Source organism: Coenobita brevimanus, chromosome 100 (genome assembly GCF_032717465.1).
Source record: "Coenobita brevimanus isolate Jiangsu-jjx chromosome 100, ASM3271746v2, whole genome shotgun sequence".
Classification (NCBI taxonomy): domain Eukaryota; kingdom Metazoa; phylum Arthropoda; class Malacostraca; order Decapoda; family Coenobitidae; genus Coenobita; species Coenobita brevimanus.
The window spans coordinates 2,695,001-2,722,500 of record NC_137053.1 but is presented as its reverse complement, the minus strand read 5'-3'; the positions used below and the strand labels follow the sequence as shown (position 1 = coordinate 2,722,500).

Genomic DNA, 27,500 nt, shown 5'->3' with positions numbered 1-27,500 from the left:
ATTTATTTTGCTTATTACAATTTATTGTTCATTTTTGTAATATCTATCTACCTATATCTATATCTATTTATCTGTCTGTCTGTCCGTCAGTCTGTCTCACTATCTATCTTGACAGGCAGAGACAGGTGGATAGACAGACAGATAGCCAGATAGGTAGGTACGTAGGTAGATAGACAGACAGATAGACAGATAGATAAAGGGATTGTATATGTATGTATGTACCGTTATAATATCAACAACATACAATAGGACACTAAGGTGCTATGTACAAAATAAGTCGCTGAGAAAAATATGTTGAGAACCTTAAAAAAAAAAAAACACACGAAATAAGCCCCATAAATCATATCCATCATTTTCCTCCCTAAAACATGATAACAAAGACCAAAAGCTAAGGCAGAGAAGCATTCCAAACCCCTCTCTGCTTGGAAATATTAGCCAGCAGAGTGAGAAGTAGGGGAGGTGAATTACTAGAGAGGTGCAATATTAGGCAAACTTCCATCCCACACTGTATTCCACTTAGCACACATTTGGCTAAGTGGCCCATGTTGCCTCTCTTAGAAAATGGGGGTAATGTTGGAGGGAAGGGGCATTTTAAAGGACTGTCGGAAATAAGTCATAAAATGTTTAGGAAATGGTTATGCTCAGACGCACTTATATGTACACAAGCAAGCCCACTTCACACACACACACACACACACACACACACACACACCTTGATGTACTACTCTCATTTTTCTTCACATCAGTAAGTCCTTTTTAATTCATTGTTGCTGCCGTCAGAATATTGTGTGTGTGTGTGTGTGTGTGTGTGTGTGTGTGTGTGTGTGTGTGTGTGTGTGTGTGTGTGTGTGTGTGTGTGTGTGTGTGCGCGCTCGCGCGGATAAACAGGCAGCTAGACAGACAGATAAACAAGTAAATAGACAGACAGATAGACGGACATACAAACAGACAGACAGACAGACAGATAGATAGATAGACAGACAGACAGACAGACAGGACATAAAAAGCTAGTGAAGGGGACAATAGGGCTGGGATGGGAGGGACAGGGTCGGGAAGGATGATATTTGAGGATGGCAGAAGAAGCCAGCTAAAAAAATATATATTTATATATATATATATATATATATCTGTTGGGAACAAGAATATTTATATCCCTGCCAAAGAGCAAGGGATAAATATTTCAGAAAATTAATTAAGGCACCTGTGGACTTACCTGAGCTCCACGTCGGGTCAAGGAGGCGCCAAGATCCGTAGAAGAAGACGGCCATCCAGGTGTGCAGCGGGTCACGTCCAGGCTCGAACCGGCGACCCACCCTGCAGGAGAGGTCATAGGTCAAAGCGATTTATGTCCTTCTAATCTACGAGTATATGTCAGTTCAGTCAATATCCTTCCATCTCATACGTTAAAACCATCAACAATCTATGTCCTTCTTATATATACATCAAATCAGTCAATATCCTTCCACCCTGTACGTTAATACCACCAACAGCATTCATTGTCATCCGGAATCATTCAACCATTCAGACTTAATAACCTGTCAATGCCTACGTTACAATATAGACGACCAATCTCTACAGTGGCTAATTTTGCGACCATCCATCATCAGAACAGCCAATGTATGAGAGGAGAGAGGACAGAACCGCATATCCCTGTGGTCTTTGTTTTGGTCTGTGTCTCGTAATATCTGTCATACATTTTGCACCTACATATTTCCCTTCTTTATTTTTTATTTATTTACTTTTTCTGACCAGTGAACACGTTACAGTCACTCCCTCTTCCTGCCGTCTCGTCCTTCGTCCCTCACCTGAAGTCCCTCCCCCTGGCGAACCCGCTGATCTTCTTCACCCTGATGCCCGCCAGCTGACAGAGTTCCACCAGCAGGTTCACGTAATCCTTGCTCACGCCCCTACGAGACGCCAGAACCTCCTCCACGCTCTGCTCCTTCTCCAGATACTTCCAGTCGAATCTGGGGAGGAATATAGAGAGTAGTATCCATGGAAGAAGGATGTGATTGTGCAGGAATGCAATGGAATCCACCAGCAAGATCGGTGTAGACTTTGTTCATTGCAAGACCCAGCATCTCCTCCACACACACTTTGGGTCTTCAGTAGGTACTTACGTTGAATCTGAGGGGAGAGAGAGAGAGAGAGAGAGAGAGTGAGAGAGAGAATAGTAGTAGTAGTAGTAGTTGTTGCAGTACTAGAAAAAGAAAATGAGCAAGAATAAGTAACTACAAAATGATCCAGAAACCAACTGAATATTCCTGGAAGCCACGGCACCCTCCCGGTCTGCGTCTCCTCCAGGTGCTCCAAGTAGAGTCTGCGGAGGAAAGACGGTGAAGAGAGAAGCAGACATAACGAAAGAAGAGAAAAGCAGATGTAACGGAAGAAGAGAAAAACAGATATAACGGAAGAAGAGAGAAGCAGATATAACGGAATAAAGAAACAGATAGAACAAAAAGAGAGAGAAACAGATATAATGAAAGAAGAGAGAAACAGATATAACGGCAGAAGAGAGAAACAGATATAACGGCAGAAGAGAGAAACAGATACAACGGAAGGAAAAAAAAACAAGCAAGAACTAACACAAATATTAAGAACATTTTTGAGCACTTCATATCAAATCTAACTTAAAAGAAAAATGTATGGCACCAAAGGCAAAAAGTGTAAAGAAAAGAGAGAAAAAAATAGAGAAAATAGGTCTTAATGTGGAGATCTGACCAGAAATATATTGCATTTTAGTGTTAATTTTGATGAAACTGTAGTGTTCATTTGGTATAAAAATAATGAAGAGTGAAGAATTTTTTATTATGTTTTGTACAATAAACACTCGTAGTATTAGTATTAGTATTAGTAGTAGTAGTAGTAGCAGGAGGAGGAGGAGGAGGAGGAGGAGGAAGAGGAGGAGGAGGAGGAGAAGTAGTAGTAACGGTATTTGGTAACGTCTTATGATTGCTGACTAGTCCTGGAAATATGCAAAGCAGAAGTCTAACCAAGGCTGCATCAATATCATATCAAGCAGGTGCATTTCTGAGCGTTGAGTGGAGTGCGCGTGTGGCCGATAGGAATGAGGCCAGTGTGAGAAAGACCCTCTAAATAAATCCTCGTTCACATATGCCCGAGGAGGATTCATGACACCTAGGAACCAATTTTTATTCTAGCTTATTTATTTATTTTTTTATTTATTACTGGATAACCCACTCCCTACAATGGCTCTCCTCGCAGCTGAATATAATCCTGTGGTAAAATTACTAAGATAAAATAGGCGTCTTGGTTATGAGAGAGCTAATGTAATATTCCGTTGCATGCCATTTGCAAAAACCACACTGATGATGAGGAGTATATAGCACGCAACATATCAAAGAGCAATATGCATACTCAATTACTTAGGAATTAGAGGTGACAGGGTGATTGCTAGGGTGAGCGCAGTACGATTACGGTGCTATTAAAAAAAATTGGGTGCACTGAAGAGAGAACTAGAATGGTACTCAGTAGAACGCATACTTCCGCCAAGGCCCAACATGCAGTTCCTTTTAATTCAATCAAGTCTAATCCAATATCAAACTCATAACCCTATAAGTTGTAACACTATAGTTTTAAACTACCCATAACTCTTAATCATAGTTTTTTAACTCACTGTAACAGCCAACAAAACAATGCATATCATTTTATTATTAGGTACAGAGCTGCAAGTTTGTAGTCCTATTTGTACGACAGCTGGAAAATACAACCCCCTATAAAAGCATATTTAAATCCACTAGATCCGGAATTTTATATGGATCAGCGCCAAACCGTACACATTCGTAGATACCAACATCCTAAATATACCTGATTTTTTTCCCATCAAGATCCATGCAATATTCACTGAAAATTTTACGAAAATGTCGAAAAACGCCCTATCTCGCAATGTTAAGGAAAGTGAAAAAAAAAAAAAAATCCTGGATGCTCACCTTTATCCGGATCCTCACCAATATTTAATGGAGTGTATTCTGAGCCAAGGCCCATTCTTCTACCAAGTTTAGTGGGAATCCGTCCAGTAGTTTTTGTGAAATCCTACTCACAAACCAACCAACAAACATATAAACAAACGGACGGGAGTGAAAACATAACCTCATTGGCGGAGGTAATTAGTGTGCAGTAACAGCAGCAGCAACCCAGGCTTATCTGATTGTGAATCCAGTGGACTACAGGTTGAAGTTGCCCTCCTCCTGCAGCCCATCATTCTCCTTTTGTGGGATAGGTGAGGGGACTGAGGGACTTTTGTATAACCAGACAGCCTCTCCGCCGTTATATTAGTGCCACCACGTGAAGGCGTCTCTCTCCAGCATCATATTAAAAAGTATTATACAGGGTGGTCTAAATATGACGCCCCTCCTACACTCCATCTTTCCTACTCGCACTGTCACACCCACATCCACACCAACAGATTCTACTTACACTGTCAATATCCATATCCACACCAAGAGATTCTACTTACACTGCCACACCCATATCCACACCAACAAATTCTACTTACACTGCCATACCCACATCCACACCAACAGATTCTACTTACACTGCCATACCCACATCCACACCAAGAAATTCTACCTACACTGCCATACCCACGTCCACACCAAAGGATTCTACTTACACTGCCACACCCACACCCACACCCACACCAGCAGACTGAGCCGTTCTCCCAACACACAAGCAGCTATTTATGAACCACCCCGTACAGCCAGGAACAAAATCTCACCTACAGTCCACAGCTAGCATTGTTTTCTGCCTTCCACGCATCTCATCGCTCCTTAAACGAAATGCATTCCATCCTCTTATGCCCTTTTGTTGCGTCCGTATTGCAAGCAAAAAAAAAAGTAGTTCATGCAATACGTTCGATTTCAACAGCCGGCGGAGGAACGGTCACCGAACTTTTGCTCATTGCTGTACCTAAATTAGCCTTTGCGGAGTGCGCGTGGGGCCAGGGAGTCTCCTAGAGCCTCGAGGACACGGCGCCAAGGAGAATGCAATCGAAGAACACCCCGTACCCATCCACCGCGAACCGGCCCAGTCTCGTTCCAACTACGCGCCTTTCGTTTTGCTTCTGGCGTGACCTCAGCGTCTTGGGGCCACGCGCGGCAATGACACTCACGCGTTTACAGCATTTACAGCATTTACGGCATTTACAGCATTTACGGCATTTACAGCATTTTTCTCGACGACATTTAAAGGTTATAAAGTACTCTTGTTCCAGCATTTGCGGCATTTGGGGGTCGCCATTTAGAGCATTTTCTGGCATGGCATTTTGAGCATTTTCTGGCACGGTATTTAGAGCATTTTCTGGCACGATACTTAGAGCATTTTCTGGGTGGCATTTACAGCATTTTTCTAGCACGGCATTTTGAGCATTTTTCTGGGGCGACATTTACAGCATTTTCTGGGTGGGATTTACAAGATATGGAGTTCGCTTTAGTCCAGCATTTAGGGCATTTTCTGAGGGGGACTTAGAAGACATAGAGCATTTTTTCCCGGCATTGAGAGAATTTTTGTGGACGGGAAGAGTGTCATAGGTCAGAATTTATAGTATTATTCATGAAGCATTTAAAGCATTTACCGCAGAGCAAGTAGAGTATTATTAGTCCAGCATTAAAAGCATTATAGTTCAGAATTTATAATATTTTCAGTTTTCGGTCCCACATTGAGAGCATTTTCTTCCACCTATTTTTTTCTTTTTTCCTTTTTTCTTTTTTTTTCTTTTCTTTTTTCTTTTTTCTTTTTTCTTTTTTCTTTTTCTCTTTTTCTCCTTTTTTTCTTTTACTTTCTTTTTCATTTTCTTTTTTCTCTTTTTCTTTTTATCTTTTTTCTTTCTGTTCGTTTTTTCTTTTTTACTCTTTTTTTCCTTTTTTCTTTTCTTTTTTCTTTGCTCTTCTTATTTTTCTTTATTATAACATTATCAGTCAAATTTTTAGAGAATACTTGGAAAATGCTCAGTCTACCTCGTCAGGCATTTTCAGTTCAGTATACTCAGCATTTCCAGCATTTTCAGTTGAGCATTTACGGCATTTCACTGGAGCTGTAGGAAAAGTGTGTGTGTGTGTGTGTGTGTGTGTGTGTGTGTGTGTGTGTGTGTGTGTGTGTGTTGTATGAATATGTGTATTGTGTGTATATGTGCATTGTGTGAGCGTGAATAAGGTGTGCATGTGAGCTGTGTGCAAGTGTGAGTAGCTTGCGTGTGGTTTATGTGTGTACGTGTAAGGTGTATGTGCGTGTGAGTTGTGTGTGCGTGTGGATAGTCAATATGTGTACTTTCCTCCCTTCTCACCAACTATCCCTTAAAACCTAACCCCTTGACCTTGCTACTTCACCTTGAGAAAGAGTAAGTTATAGCTTGTTGCTTTGAGATATTCAGCACAGTCTCCTCCCTCACCTTGCACCCCTCCCTCCCTCACCCCTCCACCCCTCCCTCATCCCTACACCCCTCCCTTACCCCTACACCCCTCCCTCACCCCTACACCCCTACCTAACTCCTCCCTCACCCGTATTCTTCGCAATATTTTTTTTCATTTGTGACCTTGAAGTTTGACGATTTAGAACCCATGTATCAAACAAATCTCTCTCCTACTCTCTCTCTCTCTCTCTCTCTCTCTCTCTTGTCATCACCTGAGGGGACTGAACCAATCTCACCTTCAGTACTAAGTTGCATGAAATTCGGTGAGCCTAAGTTATGAGGTAGGGATGAGTCTCCTTGGTTACTAGTCAAATAACCCTCCTGTCTAACCACACAAGGCCATTAACCGTGCAGATATACATACATATTTTATACATATTCCTACATCATTTTATTTCGTTCATCTTATGTTGGCTGAAAGTTTCGTTCCTTATCAGTTTAATTCACGTAACTAATTTGCAGGTTAAGACAATACGACGGTTATACAGCCTTTCTATAGCACTTCTTCGTGATTAGCACCATATTCTACTTTAATGTTATTATCTAGTTACACCTTGGCGGAGGCAATTTTGGACCAAGTTCCCTAGCACCTCTTCCTTAGCGATTTACTTTTGGATTAGCCTGGTTAGCATCTTCTGTATGTTATTTGCAGAGTGTGACGATGTTGGAAGATATTATATAACGCAGACTAGGAGAGTAAGGTTTAATAAGCAAAATAAATCGCTCAGGAAAAGGTATTAGGGAGCTTCCTCAACCGACGAGAATACGGGCCCTAACACCTGTAATTAGCGTGAATAATGACAGGTTAATTAGCAGGCAATTATGTCCGTGTACGTGGTAAGTGAATATGAGATAAATAATGTAGTGTATGGCAGTGTGTGATTACGGGGCTGGGTTGGTCTATAAGGAAGGGTGTAGGCTTGCTGACATACACATACACCTACACCAACACACACGCAAACATACCTACAGCACACACACACACACACACACACACACACACACACACACACACACACACACACACACACACACACACACACACACACACACACACTTACTTATCCACTCACCCACCCACCCACCCACATAAACATGCAGCAACGTACCCCCCCCCTCTCTCTCTCTCTCTCTCTCTCTCTCTCTCTCTCTCTCTCTCTCTCTCAAGTGTGTCAGGAGTTAAGGGACGACAGACAAACACAGGAACTTAAGGCTCTGAAACTCCCTCACCTTTTCTTGACAATTTCTTCATATACTAGGTACTGTGCATTCTACCCCCCTTCGTGTCTAGTTGCATTCTAGGCTGTTACTAAGACACCGGCAAAAGACAATGGGGCGAGCACGTGAAAGCATGTGATAAGCACGTATCGCTGGCCTTGCATATACGCTGATTGGTTCACAGCAGGCACGCAGCAACGACGCTACGTCTTCTTGCAACTGAATCATACAATAGTTATACATCTAGGCATTTGGTAATTATTCATGTCATGGTCACACACTTATACACGTAACTCTCTCTCTCTCTCTCTCTCTCTCTCTCTCCCACCCACGAATTGATCAATAGGGGAGACTAAAAGTGCCGGATACTCTGGCGACTTGTAAACATCGGACACTCCATGGCTCCCGCAAGGTCAGTGTCGAGTGCGTGAGTGACTGCGAGTGTGTGCGGGTGGGTGAGTGAGTGTGTGAGTGAGTGAGTGGGTGAGCAAGCGGGTGAGTGAGCTCATGGGTGGATGAGGAAGGGATGCGTGAGTAAGTGAGTGAGTGAGTGAGTCGGTAAGTAAGAGGGTGATGAGTGAAGAGGGGGTGCGTGAGTGAGTGAGTGTGTGTGAGTGAGTGAGTGCGTGAATAAGTGAGTGCATGAGTAAATGGGTCCTTCGAAATAAAATACCTAAACAATATTTTCTATTCTACTTTCCCGTCACGTGTACAAGAAGGAAAAAATATATACGAAACTTAAATTTAAAAAAAATATAAATGCCAGAATATAAAATTGTACATTGCTTTTTGTTTCCATAACGACCAAGGAGAGAGAGAGAGAGAGAGAGAGAGAGAGAGAGAGAGAGAGAGAGAGAGAGAATATGTGTGTGTGTGTGTGTGTGTGTGTGTGATAGATAGGTAGGTAGATAGATAGATAGATAGACAGATAAACACAGATAAACACACCTTCAGTCATCAATACTGTCCCATACATCTCGAGACGAAGGTAAGAATCAATTTATAACCGATCCCATATTTATAAACTCTCCTAAGCATAAAATGTATATAAGAATGTCTGTGTATATATCTCATAGAGCCATCAGACTCTTCATACTCTCACCTGCCTTGCTCTAACCCACCTAACCTCTCCCACCTTCATCCCCACCTACACTGTCAAACCACTTACAGTCTCCCACCTACACCTCTCCTACTTACACTCACCCACATACAGCCCCATCTAATCTCTCCCACTTACACTGTCCCCACCTACAGTGCCATACCAAACCTCTCCCACCTACACTCCCACACACAGCAACCCACCCACCTACACCCTAAACTGTCCCACCTACACTCCCACCCACAGCATCCCACCCACCTACACCCAAAACTGCCCCACCTACATTCCCACCTACACTCTCCCACCTGCCTGGTCCTGTCTCACCTGCCCTGCTAATCACCTTACATTTCCCACCAACACCGTCCAACCTTCACTCCTCTGACCTATTTCCTCTATTAATCCAGACACCACAGTCGATTTTAGTAATTTAGAAATGACCCATCGTAGTGACGGGGTTAATGAAGACAGTATCTAACCCCTCCAGGTCGAAAAGTCTCCCCTAAGCTTAATAAAATAGTCTGAAAGGAAGCATTGAAAGGAAAAAAATAGCCTTTGAGTTGAAAGATTAGTGACAAAATACAAAATAAATAATAATAATAATAATAATAATAATAATAATAATAATAATAACAACAATAAAACGAATAAGAATAATTAGAATAATAATAAGGATAATAGTGATGATGATGATTATGACGATGATTAATGGTTAAGATGATGATGGTGCTGATAAACATAATAATAATAATAATAATAATAATAATAATGATAACGATGATGATGATAACAATAACAGTCGTGAAACAGCAAAAAATGTCATAGATACCAGTGTGGCCTGAGGACTTGTTGCTTTGCTTTATAAACATGTTAGCATTGGAGATAAATTTAGCAATGAAGGTGCTAAATGAATGCTACATATAACCTTTCCTGTTTATAAAGCTTCCCTTAACTACGATCTTTCTGGGGTAACAAAAATAAACCACAAAAGACAAGAGTACGAGAGGTTAAAATATCCACGTTAAGGTCACCGCCCCTGGAAGACTAATCAAGGTAAACTCTCACCTTTAATCAGCAGGTGTTCACATAAATTCCCGGGACATGAGAAGGAGTTATATACCTAAACGAGGCCACTGCACTCTGAACGGTCAATTATCCTATTACGGTAGTTCAAGCGGTCAAATAAAGCGGGGAAATAAGATCAATAACATGAATGTGAAGCAAGAGAGATTAATTATACACAGACGCCTTAATCCCGGAAGTGGTGGCAGCAGACAAATCGCCTCCATGTCTTTCTTTTTTCGGTCATCAGGCTGCAATTCCTCCAGCCACATCCCCCACACTCCCATACCTCCCCACCCTATCCCTCCACCTCATCCTCGGTCTCCCACCCCTTGCACCTCACACACATACACTCTCCTAGTCGATCTCTCATTCTCGCCGGTTGAGGAAGTTCCCTAACACCTTTTCCCAAGCGATTTATTTTCTCACACCTTATTGTCCAATAGGATGTGGTGGTGTGAGTTCATCGAGGCCCTATGCATCCCCGAGGGTGCCACAGGAAATGATTGATTGATTGATTGATTATTGTCCAATTCTTTGTCAGATAAATCCTTCAAACATAGTCATACTCTGCAAAAATAGCGCAAAAAAGATACTAACCAGCCATATCCAAAAATAAATCGCTAAGGAAATGGTGTTAGAGGGCTTTTTCTATCGATTAAAGGGTTGTTCTACGTGTGGGGTGTTCTGACCACTACACCACCGGGAAATGTAAATAAGATAGATGCTTAAAAGAAATAGAAAATTATGATCGAGAGAGAGAGAGAGAGAGAGAGAGAGAGAGAGAGAGAGAGAGAGAGAATCCTTATATCACCGCATTATATAATAAAAAAAAAACAATAGAGAGGCACAAGGCGGAAGGAGAGCAGGCCAAGCGTTTGGGTGCGTTTAGGGGTAATGAGGAAATATTAGAGAAGTGAGCCCTTGAATCGGATAAAGAAAATGGGTGGCAATTTTGTGTGTGTGTGTGTGTGTGTGTGTGTGTGTGTGTGTTTCTGAGCACTCGTTAATTTTTAAATGGTCTTCTACTAATATTGTCAACTAATTAACCACTAATTACGTAATTCATCAACTTCTAACCCACTAAACATAGGTCTAGATAGATAGATAAATAGATAGATAGACAGATGAATGAATGGATAAATAGACAGACAGAGAGACAGATAGATAGAGAGATACATAGATGGATGGATGAATGGATGAACAGATAGACAGACAGACAGACAGACAGAAAGGTAGTTGAATGGATGGATAAATGGAGAAATAGACAGAGAGACAGAGAGACAGACAGACAGACAGATAGATGGATGGATATAGGAAACATCTGATGAATGAGTTAAAGTTGGAAAGTCCCCACTGCCAGACACGGGACCTTATTTATTTATTTTTCTTCCTAACTGATTTTATTTGTGGCCGGAGCATTTCTACGACCAGCCCTGTCCGTCTGTCCCTCACTAATGATTTTCTGGCGCGATGTGATTTACTCCAGTAGACTTTTGCGACTTGAGCATAACCAGATCACACCACACCTTACCAACCTCTCATACCACAGCACACCAGCCTCCCGTACCACACCATACCAGCCTCTCGTACCACACAAAAATTACCCTCCCACACCACACCACACAAGTGGCATTAAACGAAGGACCCTGAAGCTCCCTCATCCAATACTTTTCTTAGTCAGTATAGACGTCTGATAGTGAAAGGGTTACTGAAGACTACTTATAACACCTGTACACTGAAATCACCATCTTAAACTGCTTCTTCATCTCCCTAAACTCCTTCCTAAATTCCTTCTTAGACTGCTCCTTAAACTCTTTCTTAAATTCCTTCTTAAAATATCCCTTAAACTCCTCCTTAGACTGCTCCTTAATCTCCTCCATAAACTCCTCCTTAGACTCCTCCTTAAACTCTTTAAATTCCTTCTTAAAATTTTCCTTTAAGTTTTAAATATATTGAAAGAGATAAAACCATTGCCATTCAAGATTTTATTATTTTATTTAGTGTTCTATTGACTCTCTCTCTCTCTCTCTCTCTCTCTCTCTCTCTCTCTCTCTCTCTCTCTCTCTCTCTCTCACACTTTTATTTTTTGCTTGCGTGCTGGAAATTGAAGGTGGCCGTGCATAAAAGATATTAAAATGACAGGTGTACATTTTGTTGTTGTGGTCTCCTTGGTGTTGAAAGAGAGAGAGAGAGAGAGAGAGAGAGAGAGAGAGAGAGAGAGGTGGGGGGGGATGAGAGGAAGTTAGGGTGTTGAGGGAAGAGACGGGAGAATGTGTATATAGACAGAAGGACGAAAGGAAAGGAAAGGAGAAAGTCGAGAGAGAGAGAGAGAGAGAGAGAGAGAGAGAGAGAGAGAGAGAGAGAGAGAGAGAGAGAGAGAGAGAGCAACTAAGTATAAATTACCCATATAAAATAAATTCAGTCACTTCCCATTCCTCCATCTTGACCCTCACTTCCTAGGCAGTGTCTCATTCATAATTTATTCATTGTACTCTTGGTATACCTCTTATTATTCATCATTAATCACAAGCTAAACATTCATACATTATTCTCAACTTTTTTTCATTTGATAACGACTTTTATGACTTGTAGTAGTAGTAGTAGTAGTAGTAGTAGTAGTAGTAGTAGTAGTAGTAGTAGTAGTAGTAGTAGTAGTAGTAGTGGTGGTGGTGGAAGTAGTCGTAGTAGTAGTTGTTAAGTTGGCGTTATTATTATTTTCATTATTATTATTATTATTATTATTATTATTATTATTATTATTATCATCATCATCATTATTACTACTACTACTACTACTACTACTGCTACTAATTTCCTGGTACACATTTTTTTTATGTAAAGCTTCCTAGTAGAGAAGAAGTGCATGAAGTCTGTATCTATCCCGTCCATTTCAAAAAGTCTATCGTAATTTAAATCAAACTCGTGTGTCAATAAATGTATAAATAAACGATGAAAAATGTAAAAAATCGATTTGCTTAGCCATTTGCATCATATTTCCTTCATTTCAGTGGCAGAAGAAGACAATACTACGGCTCTACGTCCCTTGCGTGGCACTTCTTCGTGACTAGCGCTATAATCTAGTGCTAATCTCTCATTATAAGTCAGACCCCAAGACGGAGAGACGATAATCTAGCGCATATACAATTTTCACTCTAACTTGGCCTAAAATTGACACCTCTCCATCTAGAATGCTGTGCCGTGACGATAGATTGAAACTAAGAAATTATGCTAGTCACGAAGAAGTGCTAGTAAAGGAAGGAAAGCCGTTGTATAGTCTTTTTCTACCGTTGAGCTGCGTGAAATAAGTTACAGAAGGACGAAAATCTGGGCCAAGTTAGAGAAAAGAAATTGAACAAACACTAGATTTAAATTGAAAAGGACATAGCTAACCATGAAAGGGCTTTGAACAACGGCAATTTTACGCCAGTTTAAAGTGAACAGACTACAGTTATGACAGGGGTATTGAACTGGAGGCCTTTTGAACACTTGCAATTTTACGCCGATTTGAACTGAACTCTCTATATATACGACTGAGCTATTGAACACCGGCAATTTTACACCAATTTAAAGGCGAACGCTCCATAGTTACGTCAGAGCAATTGAACGCCAGCAATTTTACGCCAGGTTGAAGTGAAGGCCCTATAGTTACGATAGAGCACCTGAACTTACCTGATATTGTCCGTAACCCATCGATAAAGGACCCTGAGTCTCTGGAGGTCTGTGTTGGCGACGCTGCAGAGGTGGCGGACGAGGGCGGAGGGGTCTCGGGTGACCTTGGGGGGCAGAGAGGATGGTGGGGGGTTAGTGAGTAGAGAGAGAGACAGACAGACAGACAGACAGAGACAGAGACAAAGACAGACAGACAGAGACAGAGACAAAGACAGACAGACAGACAGACACAGACACACACACACACAGACACACACACACACACACACACACACACACACACACACACACACACAAGCAGATAGATAAACGGACACACACACACACAGACAGACAGACAGAGAAACATACATCCATAGACAGACAGACAGACAGACGCACAGGCAGTCAAACATACACCCACAGACACAGACAAAAAATACCTCCACAGACAGACAGATCAACAGACAACCAATTACCAAGACAAACAGACGGACGAAAAGATCCACCTGCCGCCGCCACCTGCCCCTCACCTTGCCAGGGGTGGAGAGGGCGTGGTCATCGAGGCTGGTGAAGTCCTCCTCCTCCAGCAGCTCAGCCTTAGAGGTCGAGGGAGGACGAGCTGCGTACTGAGGAGCTTCGTCTGTCAGGATGTCGTTGTCTGTTTGAACGCTCACATCCACCTGTACACGGACATGGTTTACGTACATGGAGTTAGCTTACGTACACGGGTATGTGCAAGGGTCTGCATTACGTACATAAGGTCTAAGTTGGATCTGGCCTACGTACACGTGTATATGTAAGGATCTAGATTAGCCTACGTACATAGGGTTTAAATTGAATCTGACTTACGTACACGGGTATATGTAAGGATCTAGATTACGTACATAAGATCTAGGATGGATTCGGCTTACGCACACGTGTATAATTATGTAAGGATCTAGATTACGTACATAAGATCTAGGATGGATTCGGCTTACGCACACGTGTATAATTATGTAAGGATCTAGATTACGTGCATAAGACCTGAGAGGGATTCAATCGCATTTATTTTATTATTATTTATTTTTTTAACTTGTTGATGCACTTGGTTCTTCCTGAGTACCGTAAGCCCGTCAAAAATTATCCATTATTCACGTAGAACAAGTAATTAACATGCAATGGATTTAATAACCTTATAATATTTTTCTTCAGTCAGTCAGGGAAATAGAATGGGAGAGTGACGTTACTGTTACTTAAATCGTCAGACACACGAAAATATCAAGAGAGAAAGGTGTGTGAGGTGGAGGGAGGGCAGCGAAATGGCAGGGGACAGGCTGACATGGAGGCGATTTGTTTGTGGTCACCCCTTACGGGATTGAGGGGTCTGGCTATAGATAGGTAGATAGATAGATTAAGTTCTGTTTTATTGATCTGGAGGCAAAGATTTTTTTTTTTTTACTTAATTTCGCGTGGAACTCGGACAAGCAATATATATAAGGGAATATTTGAAGACCAGAGCTACGTACTGTAACCAAGGACACGAACAATTGCATAAGGCTAATCACCCTAGCAAATACAAGGACAGGAGTACATATGAACAGCTACGACAAGTAATTACAAGGCAATGGATAATAGCAAGTAGGTATAATTACAGACCTACAAACATTTACATAAATCTGATCAATCATATTAATACTAAGAACACGAGTAACAAAAAAATCCAGTTGTTACATAAAATGGGTAATTACAAAAGGACAAACACTTACACAACGCTGAAGAATCATATATATTAATCATATATATTTCTGTTTAATTACTTACAGTTAATCCAGACACTAAAATAAATCCGAATAATATTATAAGTATTGAGAACTGTATAAGTTTTGGAAAATGACACACCCACACTTGTACAGCTTTACAGTTTGAGATAAAATAGAATTGGAAAAATTAAATATTAAGATAGATAGAGAGATGGATATAAATAGATGGATGGAGAGATAAGTAGACAGATAGATAGGTGGATATAGATAGATGGATGGAGGGATAAAAAGGTAGACTGATTGACTGACTGATTGACTGACTGATAGATAGACAGATATATGGATCGATGGAAGGATGGATGGATGGATGAATAGACAGACAGACAGACGGACAGACTGATAGATAGATAGATAGATAGATAGATAAATAAATAAATAAATAAATATGCAAGGTACGTGACTGCTCTCTCTCACTCACCATAATCCTTCGTGTGCGTTGTGCCCGTGCCTGCAATGTGATTTCTGAAGCCAAAATATGTCTAGTCCCCAGTAAGGCCAGGCGGGACCATCTCTCAGAGCCCCCCATCCTCCGCACCCCCAGCCCCCCAGGCCCGTCGAAGGGGAGACTGAGGGGGTGCTCGGGTGAGGGCGGGGGGCTGGCCGGGAGGGAGGGATTGACGCCCCCCGGAAGTACCTGTATGACCTGGGGTCGCGGAGGGAGGGCTGACCCGAGACCAGAGGTGGAGGGCCCTGAGGAGGCGTCGGAGAGGGAGACCTCGCCATAGTCACTCAGGCTGCTGCGAGAAGAGGTCACGGGAGGTCATTACTGGGGTCACGGGAAAGACTGTCACTTGAGATATAAAGAGAGACGTTAGGTCACTAGAAATCTGAGGTCACGAGCTGTAAGGTCACTTGAGATGCTATAATGATGAAGTGAAAGATGTTAGGTCAGTGATGGTCGGGTTGAGAAAGATGTCAGAAAAGATGTCAGGTCATTAGTGAAGTCAAGTATGTAATGAGGTCAATAGAAATCTCAGGTCAAGTAATTAAGCCAAGAAAAGATGGCAGATCGGCGGTTAATTAGAGTTAATATCTCTGTAGGAAAGACGTGAGGTCATTAAGGAGGTCAAGTACAAAATGACGTCAGTAGTAGTGTAGTTTGAGGTCAAGGGTATCTACTCTGTACCCTAACATCTATTTCTGTGGTATGATAGAGTGGCGGAGGAATTATTGATACGTACATGAGAGAGATTTATAGCACGCCTTTATACTCCTCTACCTCCCTGATTTGCTTCTTTTCTACTACTTCTCCTACTTTTCTACCATTTCATCTACCTCTACTACTAGCTTTTTATAGAGACAGAGTAGCGGATAGTGATGATAGATAGGATAGACAGCTGCACACGTCATCATGGTTTTATAATTCTTTTCCTTCACCATTTTCTATCTCTTATTTTTCCTTCAATTTCTTTTTTATTTTCATTTTTACCCATATACCTCCAATTCATTTCCTGTCTACCTCTGCTTTATTACTTACCTGCCTCTTCTTTTACCTTTATGATTCTACTTTTCCCTCTGTTTCTACCTGTCTACCTGTCCTTTTGCCTTCCTACCTTTACGTCAATGCCACTCTACCACTACAACACCACCTTCTTACATCTGTCCTCGTTTTTACCTCTACCTCTCTTTCTGTCTTTCGATCTCTACTACAGGCTCATTCTACCCCATCACCCTACCCACCTCTGTTGTTCTACCTCTTGTTATCAACAACAACAACAACCGAAAAAGAAAAAGAAAGACAAATGAAGGAAAACCCTAATTAGAAAAGGAAAACAATCTCTGCTCACCTGGGCGGGCATCCAGGTATGCAGATGGGTATTGGGAGGAGGTAGGTGCCCTCTGTCTGCGTGGAGACCGAGGTGGTGGTCTTTTCGGTCTGCGTCTCCTTGTCCACGGTCTGCGGAAGGGAAAGAGATGAGATTAGACTAGGTTAGGTTTGGGTAGATTAGGGTAGGTTAGCGTAGGTTAGGTTAGGTTAGGTTGTGTAGCTTGTTTGTTTACGGAGCTGGGAGGTTGAGGGAGGCCAGGTGAAGTATTGTTTTTATCTATCTTTAACCCCTTCAGCCCTAAAACGAAATTGTGTGTGTGTGTGTGTGTGTGTGTGTGTGTGTGTGTGTGTGTGTGTGTGTGTGTGTGTGTGTGTGTGTGTGTGTGTGTGTTTCTATTTTTGGTAATTGAGTTGCATAAACGTGTATCCTAGTAACACATTTGAATTCTAAAACATCTGTGTAATATTTGCCTGTCTCTTTACATCTGTATTTGTGTATCTGTCTGCCCTTATTATCCAGTCATAAATCTTTCTGAATAATAACAACTCTTTTAAATAGATATACACAAGTCATTTAGTGTCTTCTTATCTATTAACAACCATTCATCTAAAAGCTTATCTGTTTATTCATATCTCCCTGTTAGTCTCTTTATCATACCACTTCCATCCACCCTCTCATCCATCATCATCCAACCTCCATTAGCACTTGCTCTCGCCTCGTTCCATCATCACATCACAAGGATCGAACCTGCGACCAAATCAACAAGCCGCTTCTACGTACCTCGACGGGGAGATGTGAGGTGGAGGGCCGGGGGACATCGGACACCAGCGGCAGGCCCCGGTAATCCGTCTGCACGAAGGCGTCTGTACGATTTAGCTCTGCACAGATAGAAATTGGACATGACTTTAGAAAATTTGTTGATCCAAGCTTCGTAGTCATAGTTTCCCTTGACCTCAGTTTATGATTCAAAGTCAGCCATGTACACTCAAATTACACACACACACACACACACACACACACACACACACACACGCGCACACACACACACACACACACACACACACACACACACACACACACACACACACACACACACACACACACACACACACACACACACACACACACACACACACTATCCCCACCTAGAGACCTGGCTTCCCCTTTGTAATTTAAGGCTAAGCTCACAGCGTTTACACGCAGAAATCTCACTCAGACTAATCAGCACTCGCACTCAAACTACCCACACCCGTGATTAACACTCACGCCCCAGACTAACACCCACACCCCACATCTACACCCACACCCCACACTAACACCCACACCCCACATTAACACCTTACACACCCTACACACTGTCTGGGATACTCACGGAAGGGTGTGGGATTGGGAGGAAGGGTCTGTGTCTCCCTGTCTTCTTTGTTGCTTAGGTCCCAGTCCAGTTCCTCCTCCGTCACCGCCAACGTCTGAACACCTTTCTCCATCATCACCGCCCACGACACCTGCAGGAGAGACGGGGACAGGTGAGAGAGAGAGAGAGAGAGAGAGAGAGAGAGAGAGAGAGAGAGAGAGAGAGAGAGAGGGAGGGAGGGAGGGGGAATTGTGTGTGTGTGTGTGTGTGTGTGTGTGTGTGTGTGTGTGTGTGTGTGTGTGTGTGTGTGTGTACCCCATAAACTGTATGCATAATATAGACTATTAAATCATATATAGCACTCTCTCTATTGCGTACAGCACTAATGGAGCGTGTCAGCTAAGTGCTCATTAATATGTTAGTCTCTCTTGTAGGCATTTCGAACTGGAAGACTTTAAATTTGCTTATGAACTATTCAGGTGCAATTTTTACACGTGTCGGCTCCCATCCAGTCGCCACTTCTTTTGCTTTTCACCGTCACCTTAACTTCGTATTTACCCCACCATAAAACTCCGGGTCACCAAGATAGAGAGGGTGTGTGGCAATAAAGCAGAGAGGCAGAGGGAGTGAAGCAGTAAAGCAGAGAGGTAGTAAAGTTTCTATTTCAGTGGTAGAGAGGTAGTGTGGTTATATCTGTGAGGTAATGAGGTAGAGAGATATGGCACGTGAGACGAAATGATGAGAGGGAAATTAACGAGGCTGGGGATGTGAGGATAGAAAGTGAGATAGAACGGTAAGGAGACAGAGGTGTGAGGATAGGTAGCGAGATAGGAAGGTAGGGAGGTAAGGGATGTGAGGATAGGCTGTGAGTTAGGATGAGATAGTGAATTAGTGAAGAAGAAAAGCATATTTATACTCTTCACTTCAACTTGACCTGAAATTGCATCTCTCCATCTTGAGTGTTTGGCTGTAACAAGTGCTTGACACTAGAATATTGTGCTTGTCACGAAGAAGTGCTATGGACACGATGTAGAGCCAAATTATTGTTATATTATGCCACTGAGGTACATCTAATAAGCTTTAAATGCAGGAAAATATACGCCAATTATAGGTAAAGAAATTATAGTGAGGAATAAAGGCGATATTCTCACATCTCGCAAGGCAAATTTGACCCTAATAGAAGTACACACCATTACTTCTTTAACGCCCTCACTACACACACACACACACACACACACACACACACACACACACACACACACACACACACACACACACACACACACACACACACACACACACACACACACACACACACACACACACACACACACACACATTGTTCTTTCTTCTCGCCCCTCAGACCATAATCTCTAATTGTAAATGAACACGCAAGGGTTGTACACTTGGCTGGAGAAATGTGCACTCTGTTAGATGGAGGGCTGTACATTTTCACTGATGGTGTGTACATTTAGGGGTGTAAGGTTGCCTAATACTTCACCTCTTCTCTTCACTGTCTTCCACTGCCTAATATTCCAAAACTGAGAAAGGCTTAGTATGTTTTTCTGTCCTTATACAAGCCTTTTTGATATGACAGTTTAGGGAGGAAAGAGACTGGTGTGTGTGTGTGTGTGTGTGTGTGTGTGTGTGTGTGTGTTTCTGAGTGTGTAAGGAAACTCCCTAGCACCACCTCCTTAGCGATTTATTTTGTTTATTACATCTTACTGTCCTCTTCTGTGTTACATGAAAATCCTTCCAACATCACCATACTCTAGAACGTACAAAAGGATATTAGTCAACCATATCCAAAAATAAATCACTTAGGAAGAGGTGTTAGGGAGCCTCCGTACCAGACGAAAAAACGAACCCGAATCCTTTATAGAGAGGGAGGTAACTTCAGGTAACATATTAAACCAGTTAACTGGTCATTTTATACAGGTGAGACAAAGGAGTATGATTATAGTTCTTTCACCTCAAGTTCGCCCAGGTTTTCGTCCTTTGTTGATTATTTCACACAGTTTAATGGTAGAGAAAGAAAATGGTAAGGCTCTATACATTCTTCCCAAGGCACCTCTTCGTGACTAGCATCATATTCTAGCGCTAATCTCTTGCTACACCTCAGCATTTAAGACGAATGGATGACAATTTTAGCCAAGTTAGAGTAAAAAGGGTATAGTATTCTGCTCCTTGCTTACTCCTAGATAAAGTGAACAGAGTATAGTAATCCAGAATAATCCCTGCTAATCCCCAAAGACCTGTTATCCATTATTAAGCTGGTATACTCCTTTCAGCTTAACCTTGTCTTGATATTTGTCATTTTGCTGTTTATGCCACGAAGCTCTATCGCATTCAGACAGTACTATGGCTCTACATCCTTCCCATAGCTCTTCTTCCCTATTAGCAACAGAATCTAGTGTTAACTTATTGTTAAAACTCAATATTCAAGATGGATAGATGGTAATTTTAGGCCAAGTTAGAGTAAAAAGGGACACGAGGAGCAACAGGTCATTATATTGTTACAAATGAGGAATAGAAGAGACTTAAACTATCCAATCTGAGGTCTTCGTTTCGTATGCGTCCCTGGCTATGATGCAGAGTCGTGTTCAATAGTAAAGTTACGTATATGGTTGCGTTACTGTAGCGTCCATTAGTGGCTAGATATGGATCTGTTTATTTCCTGATTCCTTGATCATTGGGTGTAGAGAAGTAAGTGTAAAAGTCCCACATTTTGAACAGAGGATGAACAGAAGAAGGAAAAAGAAATTAAATATAAAAATCTATACACTATATCAAGTGTGTCCTCCATTCACATTTCATCAACAGTGAATTATAGGCAAGAAAACTCGAATGCGTATCCTTACTTTTGAGCACAACTGTACCTCTATCCAGGGGTACGGGGTGAACAAAAACTATGCCTCGTGACTGTACCATAACTTTACAGAAATATTTGTTCCCGTACCCTGCTCAATGTACCATGCAGTGTACCAAGGACTTGTGTTGCGAACTGTACATGCGTGGGTGTGGGAGTGCATGTTTGGGGTAGTCATGCAGTGGTGTGTCTTGGTGATTGGCTGGGGGTGGGGGACGGGGGAGGAACTGGGGGAAGGGGGGAGTTGGGAGGAAGAGGAGGAGGGGACTAAAAGGGGGAGAGTGGTGCAGAAAGGGGGGAGGTGGGGGAGATGGGGGAAGTGGAGAAATAGATTGACAGTGTATTATTTAAGGATTCTGTGAAGGTAGTGATGGTACTGATTGTTTGGGAGAGAGAGAGAGAGAGAGAGAGAGAGAGAGAGAGAGAGAGAGAGAGAGAGAGAGAGAGAGTTTTTTGCCTGTGACTTTCTTTCATCCTCGTATGAATGTTTTAGTGTAAGCGTGTGTACTTCGTGTTTGTGTAAGTATCCCTGTATTGTGTATGTGTGTGTGTGTGTGTGTGTGTCGTATCCATGTATGCAGGTGTGTATGCATACCTGCGTGCACGTCGATAGTGTGTGCGTGTGACAGTAGCAGGAACTCATTCACACGTGATGGTAAAAAAATGATGTCAACTCTGGCTGTTTCGCTGGTAATCTATTCTCTTCTAAGCCAATAATAAGAAAGAAAGAAAAGAGAGAAAGAAAAGAAAGAAAAAGAAAGATAGAAAGAAACTGAAAAAGGAAAAACTCGAGCTACAGCAAGAGAAAAAAATAAATCTGACATCAGCATACGATACGGGTTAATGCTGGTTGGCGTTAACCCCTTCACCACGAGAACCCTCTCAAAGGCTGAATAAAATCATCTGAGGTCAGAAAGTATATGAGAAGGAAATGTTGAGTCGGTTATTGAAAAGTGCTTGGACCTCCTTCGATACTACTTGATCATTGCTGTGTTCCCCTCTCCCCCTCGGTCTTCCCTTCCTTCCTCTCACCCCCCCCCTATTCTCTCCATCATTCTCTTCCTCTCTACTATTCCTTCGCCTTAGTCCAATATTCCTCTTCCCTCTCTCTCACTTCATCACTTCATCCCTCCCTCCCTCTCCCTCTCTCTCTCTCTCTCTCTCTCTCTCTCTCTCTCTCTCTCTCTCTCTTACACAACAAAACACGATATTATTGTGACTAATTTTTGTCCATTAATTTTTTGTAAAACTAATATCAGTAGAAGCAGGGGCGATTATGTAACAGTAGGGGTAGTTATCTTTATCTGTATTTCTTAGCTGTATTTTTAGCTGTATTTTTTTAGCTGTACTTATAGCTGCGACTCTGTAATCTTTTTTTCTCTAACTTGGCCTAAAATTGCCATCCCACCATTTTCAATACGGAGTTGTAGCATTAGAGTTACACTGGAATATGATGCTAGTCACGAAGGAGTGCTATAGGAAGGACGTAGAGCCATAGTATTATTCTGTCACTGAGCTACGTGAAATAAACTGCCAAAGGAAGAAAATCTAGGCCAAGTTAAGGTGAAGTGACTATAGGAGGACGAGTTTTTATGTGAATTATTTTGATTTTGGAGGAGCATTATTTGTGACACTTGGTATATATGAGTTTTATGCTGCGTATGAGAGGCTTGTGCACGTTTTATACCCGCGTGGGCGATTTTGCTCGTAGGGTGTAGTGTTTTGCTGTGTGCGTGCGTGTGTGTGTGTGTGTGTGTGTGTGTGTGTGTGTGTGTGTGTGTGTGTGTGTGTGTGTGTGTGTACTTTAAATGTTACATATAAACAGTGCAACGTGTCCAAAATGTTCCCTCAATTACCCTGCTATTTATCCTCCAGAATCTTTCCTTATTGCCAACATTAACATTCTTTTGCACATTTAAGCAGCAAAAATATCACTTCAGGATCCCAATTGAGTTTGTAATCCACACGCAATCTAGAACAACCCCCCACACCTGTCCTCTCTCCCGCCTCCCTCTTCCCCTTCTCTTTGCTCACACCCTCTCCCTGTCCTTCCTCATTCCTTCTCCCTCTCCCTCTTCCTCCTCCTTCTCCCTGTTCCTGTCCCCGTCCCTCTTTCTCTCACCCTCCCTCTCCCTCTTCACTCCTTTTCCCTCTTCCTCTCCCTCCTCACTCTTTCTCCCTCTCCCTCCCCCACTCCCCCTCCCTCTCCATCCCCACCCACTTACCAACACAAATAATCCCAGTTAAAGTCACTACATTTAACCCCTTCAATACGCCTCATTTATATATATATTCTTACTGTTTACTTACTGTTTTCTTTAACGTAGGAGAAATTTTCAAACTGAGGGGTTTTATCTATACAGCCTTCATTAACCTGTTTTCTCCAAGACGTCTCCTCTGTCTTAAATAAAATCGCTATGGTAATGATAATAATAATAATAATAATAATAATAATAATAATAATAATAATAATAATACCAAAGAGGTGTATTCGTACTGATATTTATTTTTACACAAGGACGTGTTTTAATATTTACTGAGGAATATGTGTGAGATTTAGCCAGGAGTCCAGGGGCTTGAATGATTGTGTGTGTGTGTGTGTGTGTGTGTGTGTGTGTGTGTGTGTGTGTGTGTGTGTGTGTGTGTGTGTGTGTGTGTAGGAAGGTCCTTTTATTTAGGGGAGCTATGTACTGATATTTTCTACCTCTTTTTCAGCAGGTAAAATTTTTACAATATATTATTACCTCCTCCAAGGAGGTTATGTTTTCACCCCTGTCCGTTCGTTTGTTTGTTGGATGGATTTCCACGAAACTTGGTAGAAGAATAGGCCTTGGCCCAGAATAGACTTCATTATATTTTGGTGCGGATCCGGATAAAGGTGCGGATCCAGGAATTTTATTCACTTAGTTTAAAAGTATGGTGTTACAACTTATAAGGTTATGAGTTTGATATTGGATTAGGCTTGACTGAATTAAAAGGAACTGCATGTTGGGCCTTGGCAGAGGTATGCTTCTACTGAGTGCCATTCTAGATGCATTATATTTTTATTTCTAATACTACTACTGATATTATTTATTATTATTATCATTATTATTATTATTGTTATTATTATTATTATTATTATTGTTGTTGTTGTTGTTGTTGTTGTTTCTGTTGTTGCTTTTGTTATGGTTCTTTTTCTTATTATTATAATGGTTCTTTTCTATCATTCTGGTTATTCTTCTTCTTCTTCTTCTTATTATTATTATTATTATTATTATTATCAATATTATTATTATTATTATTATTGTTATTATTGTTGTTGTTGTTATTATTATTATTTTTTTATTTTATTATTATTATTATTATTATTATTATTATTATTATCATCATCATCATCATTATTATTATTAAAGTCGTTAAAATTGTTACAGATATTCCGTAACAATGATAAAAATATTAATATACTGCCATCGTATTATCACAACAACAACAACAACACAATAATCAGATACTTGGAAACTTTAACATAAATTCCTTCACAAATTATACTTTATTCTTATCACAGTAAATAAGGATATAAAGTATTCTCTCTCTCTCTCTCTCTCTCTCTGAATATTTACGAAGCACCTAATTGTCTGTCTGGTTGGAATCCTGTTTTTTTTTTTTTCCCAACACGCAAACTAAACATTTTTCATCACTAAATTACTAGGCCTTGGTGATAGGTGTGGATGGGTGGAGGGTGTGGAGGGTGTGGATGGGTGTGGAGGTGGAGTTGGGTGTAAGGGCGAAGGGGTGTGGATGTGGGGGTAAGTGGAGGGTGTGGGTGGGGTGGTAGAGGTTGACAGAGGGTGTGGGTAAGGAGGTACAAATGGGCAGAGGGTGTGGGTGAGGGTGTGGAGGTGGGTGGAGAGTGTGGATGTGGGAGGTGGAGAGGGATGGAGGGTATGGGTGTGGAGGGAAATTTTAGGAAGCGTTCTTTTTTATTATTAAAAAAAAAAACGTTCTTTACAAAAAATAAATAATAAAAAACTTACATGGATCTTAAATTATCAATGAAAAACTACACAATTTCTCTTCATTTCTCTCTCCTCTACTCCACTCCAAACCCCTCTCCTATCCCACACCACACCCCTCTCTTACCTCACTCCAAACCCCTCTCCTAGCCCACTCAAATCCCTCTCCTACCCACTCCAAACCCCTCTCCTAGCCCACTCCAAATCCCTCTCCTACCCACTCCAAACCCCTCTCTTATCCCACTCCAAACCCCTCTCCTAGCTCACTCCAAACCCCTCTCCTACGCACTCCAAACCCCTCTCCTACGCACTCCAAACCCCTCTCCTACGCACTCCAAACCCCTCTCCCTCCCACTTCAAACCCCTCTCCTTCCTACTCCAAACCCCTCTCCTACCCCACTCCAAACCCCTCTCCTGCTTCCCTTCTCTGCACTTCCTTCAAGCAACAATCCCGTCATTCAAAACACCCAGTTTATTTATATAAATTATCTACTACCAGGCCATTTCAATAATCTTAGGAAAGATTTCTATTAGTAAAGAAGTTAATTGAGGTAATATCTGTCTCCTCCGTGTAGAGAATTGTCTCTAAGCTCAGCAATACCGTCTGGAGCGAGCAAGAATAAGATTAAACATACGTCATGGGGGTGAAGGGGTTATTCTTCCAATTCCGTAAACATATTCTTATTTCATCATCTGATAACCTAACAAAACTTTCATATCTTCTTCATTTTACTCCTGCCATATCGACAATAGGAGAGTTTACTGAGTTTCGGGGGAGACCTTTTGAATTGGAGGGGTTAAACACAGCCTTCATTAACCACTTCCATTAACAGACACCTACCTAGACTGAGAAAAATCCTGTGAGTTTAGTAAAGACGAGAAAAAAAAATGAAGGGATTCCAGGCGTGAGTAAGTGAAATGCGGTGCGATGTTACCGTAGAGTTTATCGTACTAGGGGGAAGAAGTGAAAGGCTAGTGTGGGAGTTTAGCCTCGCACACCTGATGGTAAAAATGAAGAAATGTATAAAATCAGCACTTATACATGCATACATACTTACATATATACGTACTTAAAACATACATACATACATACATATATACATACGTTTGTCTGTCCTTTCTGCCTACTTATACAGACGATTTAAAATAACTCGATACAATGGTAGACAAGCAAGTATTGAAGTAGATACCTTGCAATGTAAATAAAAACAAATACAGACAAAAGGACATATCCCTCCCTGCGTACAGAAATGAAAGTCCCAGTTCCTTCACTTCTCACCTGGAGAGTCCTCGTTCATGCTTCGGGCGTGGGGGCATGGGCGTGGGGGGTAGGAGGGGGCGTGCGGGCGTGGGGGTCAGGGAGGAAAGCATCGAAATCAGCTGAAATCACAAACACTCCCAATGAATCACTAGTTTCAATTCACACTTCAAATTCGAAGTTGGCGGCTTTTGAATTCACATAAACCTTGCACTTTTTCAGAGTTTGTTTTTTGATTTTCGTGTTTTTTTTAGGTGTTTTTATCCGTTTGAGTTTAAATATATCACGTAAAAGAAAATATTATAATTTTTTTTTCGACTTACGGAAATATAAAGGATGAAGAGGGAGAGTTAGAAGGGGCGATGAGGTGGGATAGAGTGATGGAAGTAGGTGGATGGGAAAGGGTGAAGGATGGAAGGATAGGGACGGATGAGTAAGTGCGTGAGTTTGCGACGCGTGGGGGAGAGGTGGGAGTGAGTGTGTGAGTGTTCTGTCAAGGCACACTGACTGGTAGTAACTGTTGCTAGAGAATACACACTCCACTCACACACCCTCCTCTCCCACACTCTCACCCCCCCCCACACACCCCTCTCACCCCTCCTCTACTCCCACTTCTGCCCCACTCCCTTACTCACACACACTCTCCTCTTACCCTCACCCCACCTCTCCCCCACTCCCCACTCATGATCTACTCTCTCCTACTCCCCCACTCTCACACACACACACCCCATCCCATTATCACCCAGCCTCTACCACTCTCACATCTTCCCTCTCACATGCCCACATCACCCCATCTCATTCTCACCCTATCTTTCCTTCACTCTCACATCCCCTCTACCCAACCCGCCCACTCTCCCCGCTCCACTTTCACACCCTTTGTCAACACTCTCAAATATCACTCCCTCATTCAACCCTCACCCTTCCTCACCTCATTGTCATATCCCTGTCACCCTATTCTCACATCCCTCACCTATCTGACACCCTCTCTGCACACTCCTCGAC

The 27,500-nt window shown here is 41.9% G+C and overlaps 1 protein-coding gene across 1 annotated transcript in view; it reads right to left on the bottom strand.

Annotated features, from left to right (window-relative positions):
* The window catches only part of LOC145414525 (hillarin-like), a 48,409-nt gene that overhangs the window by 16,098 nt on the left and 4,811 nt on the right, over positions 1 to 27,500 (bottom strand). The window contains exons 2-9 of the mRNA XM_080284047.1: positions 18,398 to 18,527; positions 17,806 to 17,903; positions 17,044 to 17,153; positions 15,675 to 15,993; positions 13,988 to 14,137; positions 13,476 to 13,579; positions 1,806 to 1,967; positions 1,214 to 1,314 (exon numbers count right to left, since the gene is read on the bottom strand). Coding sequence (XP_080140173.1) covers positions 1,214 to 1,314; positions 1,806 to 1,967; positions 13,476 to 13,579; positions 13,988 to 14,137; positions 15,675 to 15,993; positions 17,044 to 17,153; positions 17,806 to 17,903; positions 18,398 to 18,527 — 1,174 coding nt within the window. The remainder of the gene's footprint in view (positions 1 to 1,213; positions 1,315 to 1,805; positions 1,968 to 13,475; positions 13,580 to 13,987; positions 14,138 to 15,674; positions 15,994 to 17,043; positions 17,154 to 17,805; positions 17,904 to 18,397; positions 18,528 to 27,500) is intronic.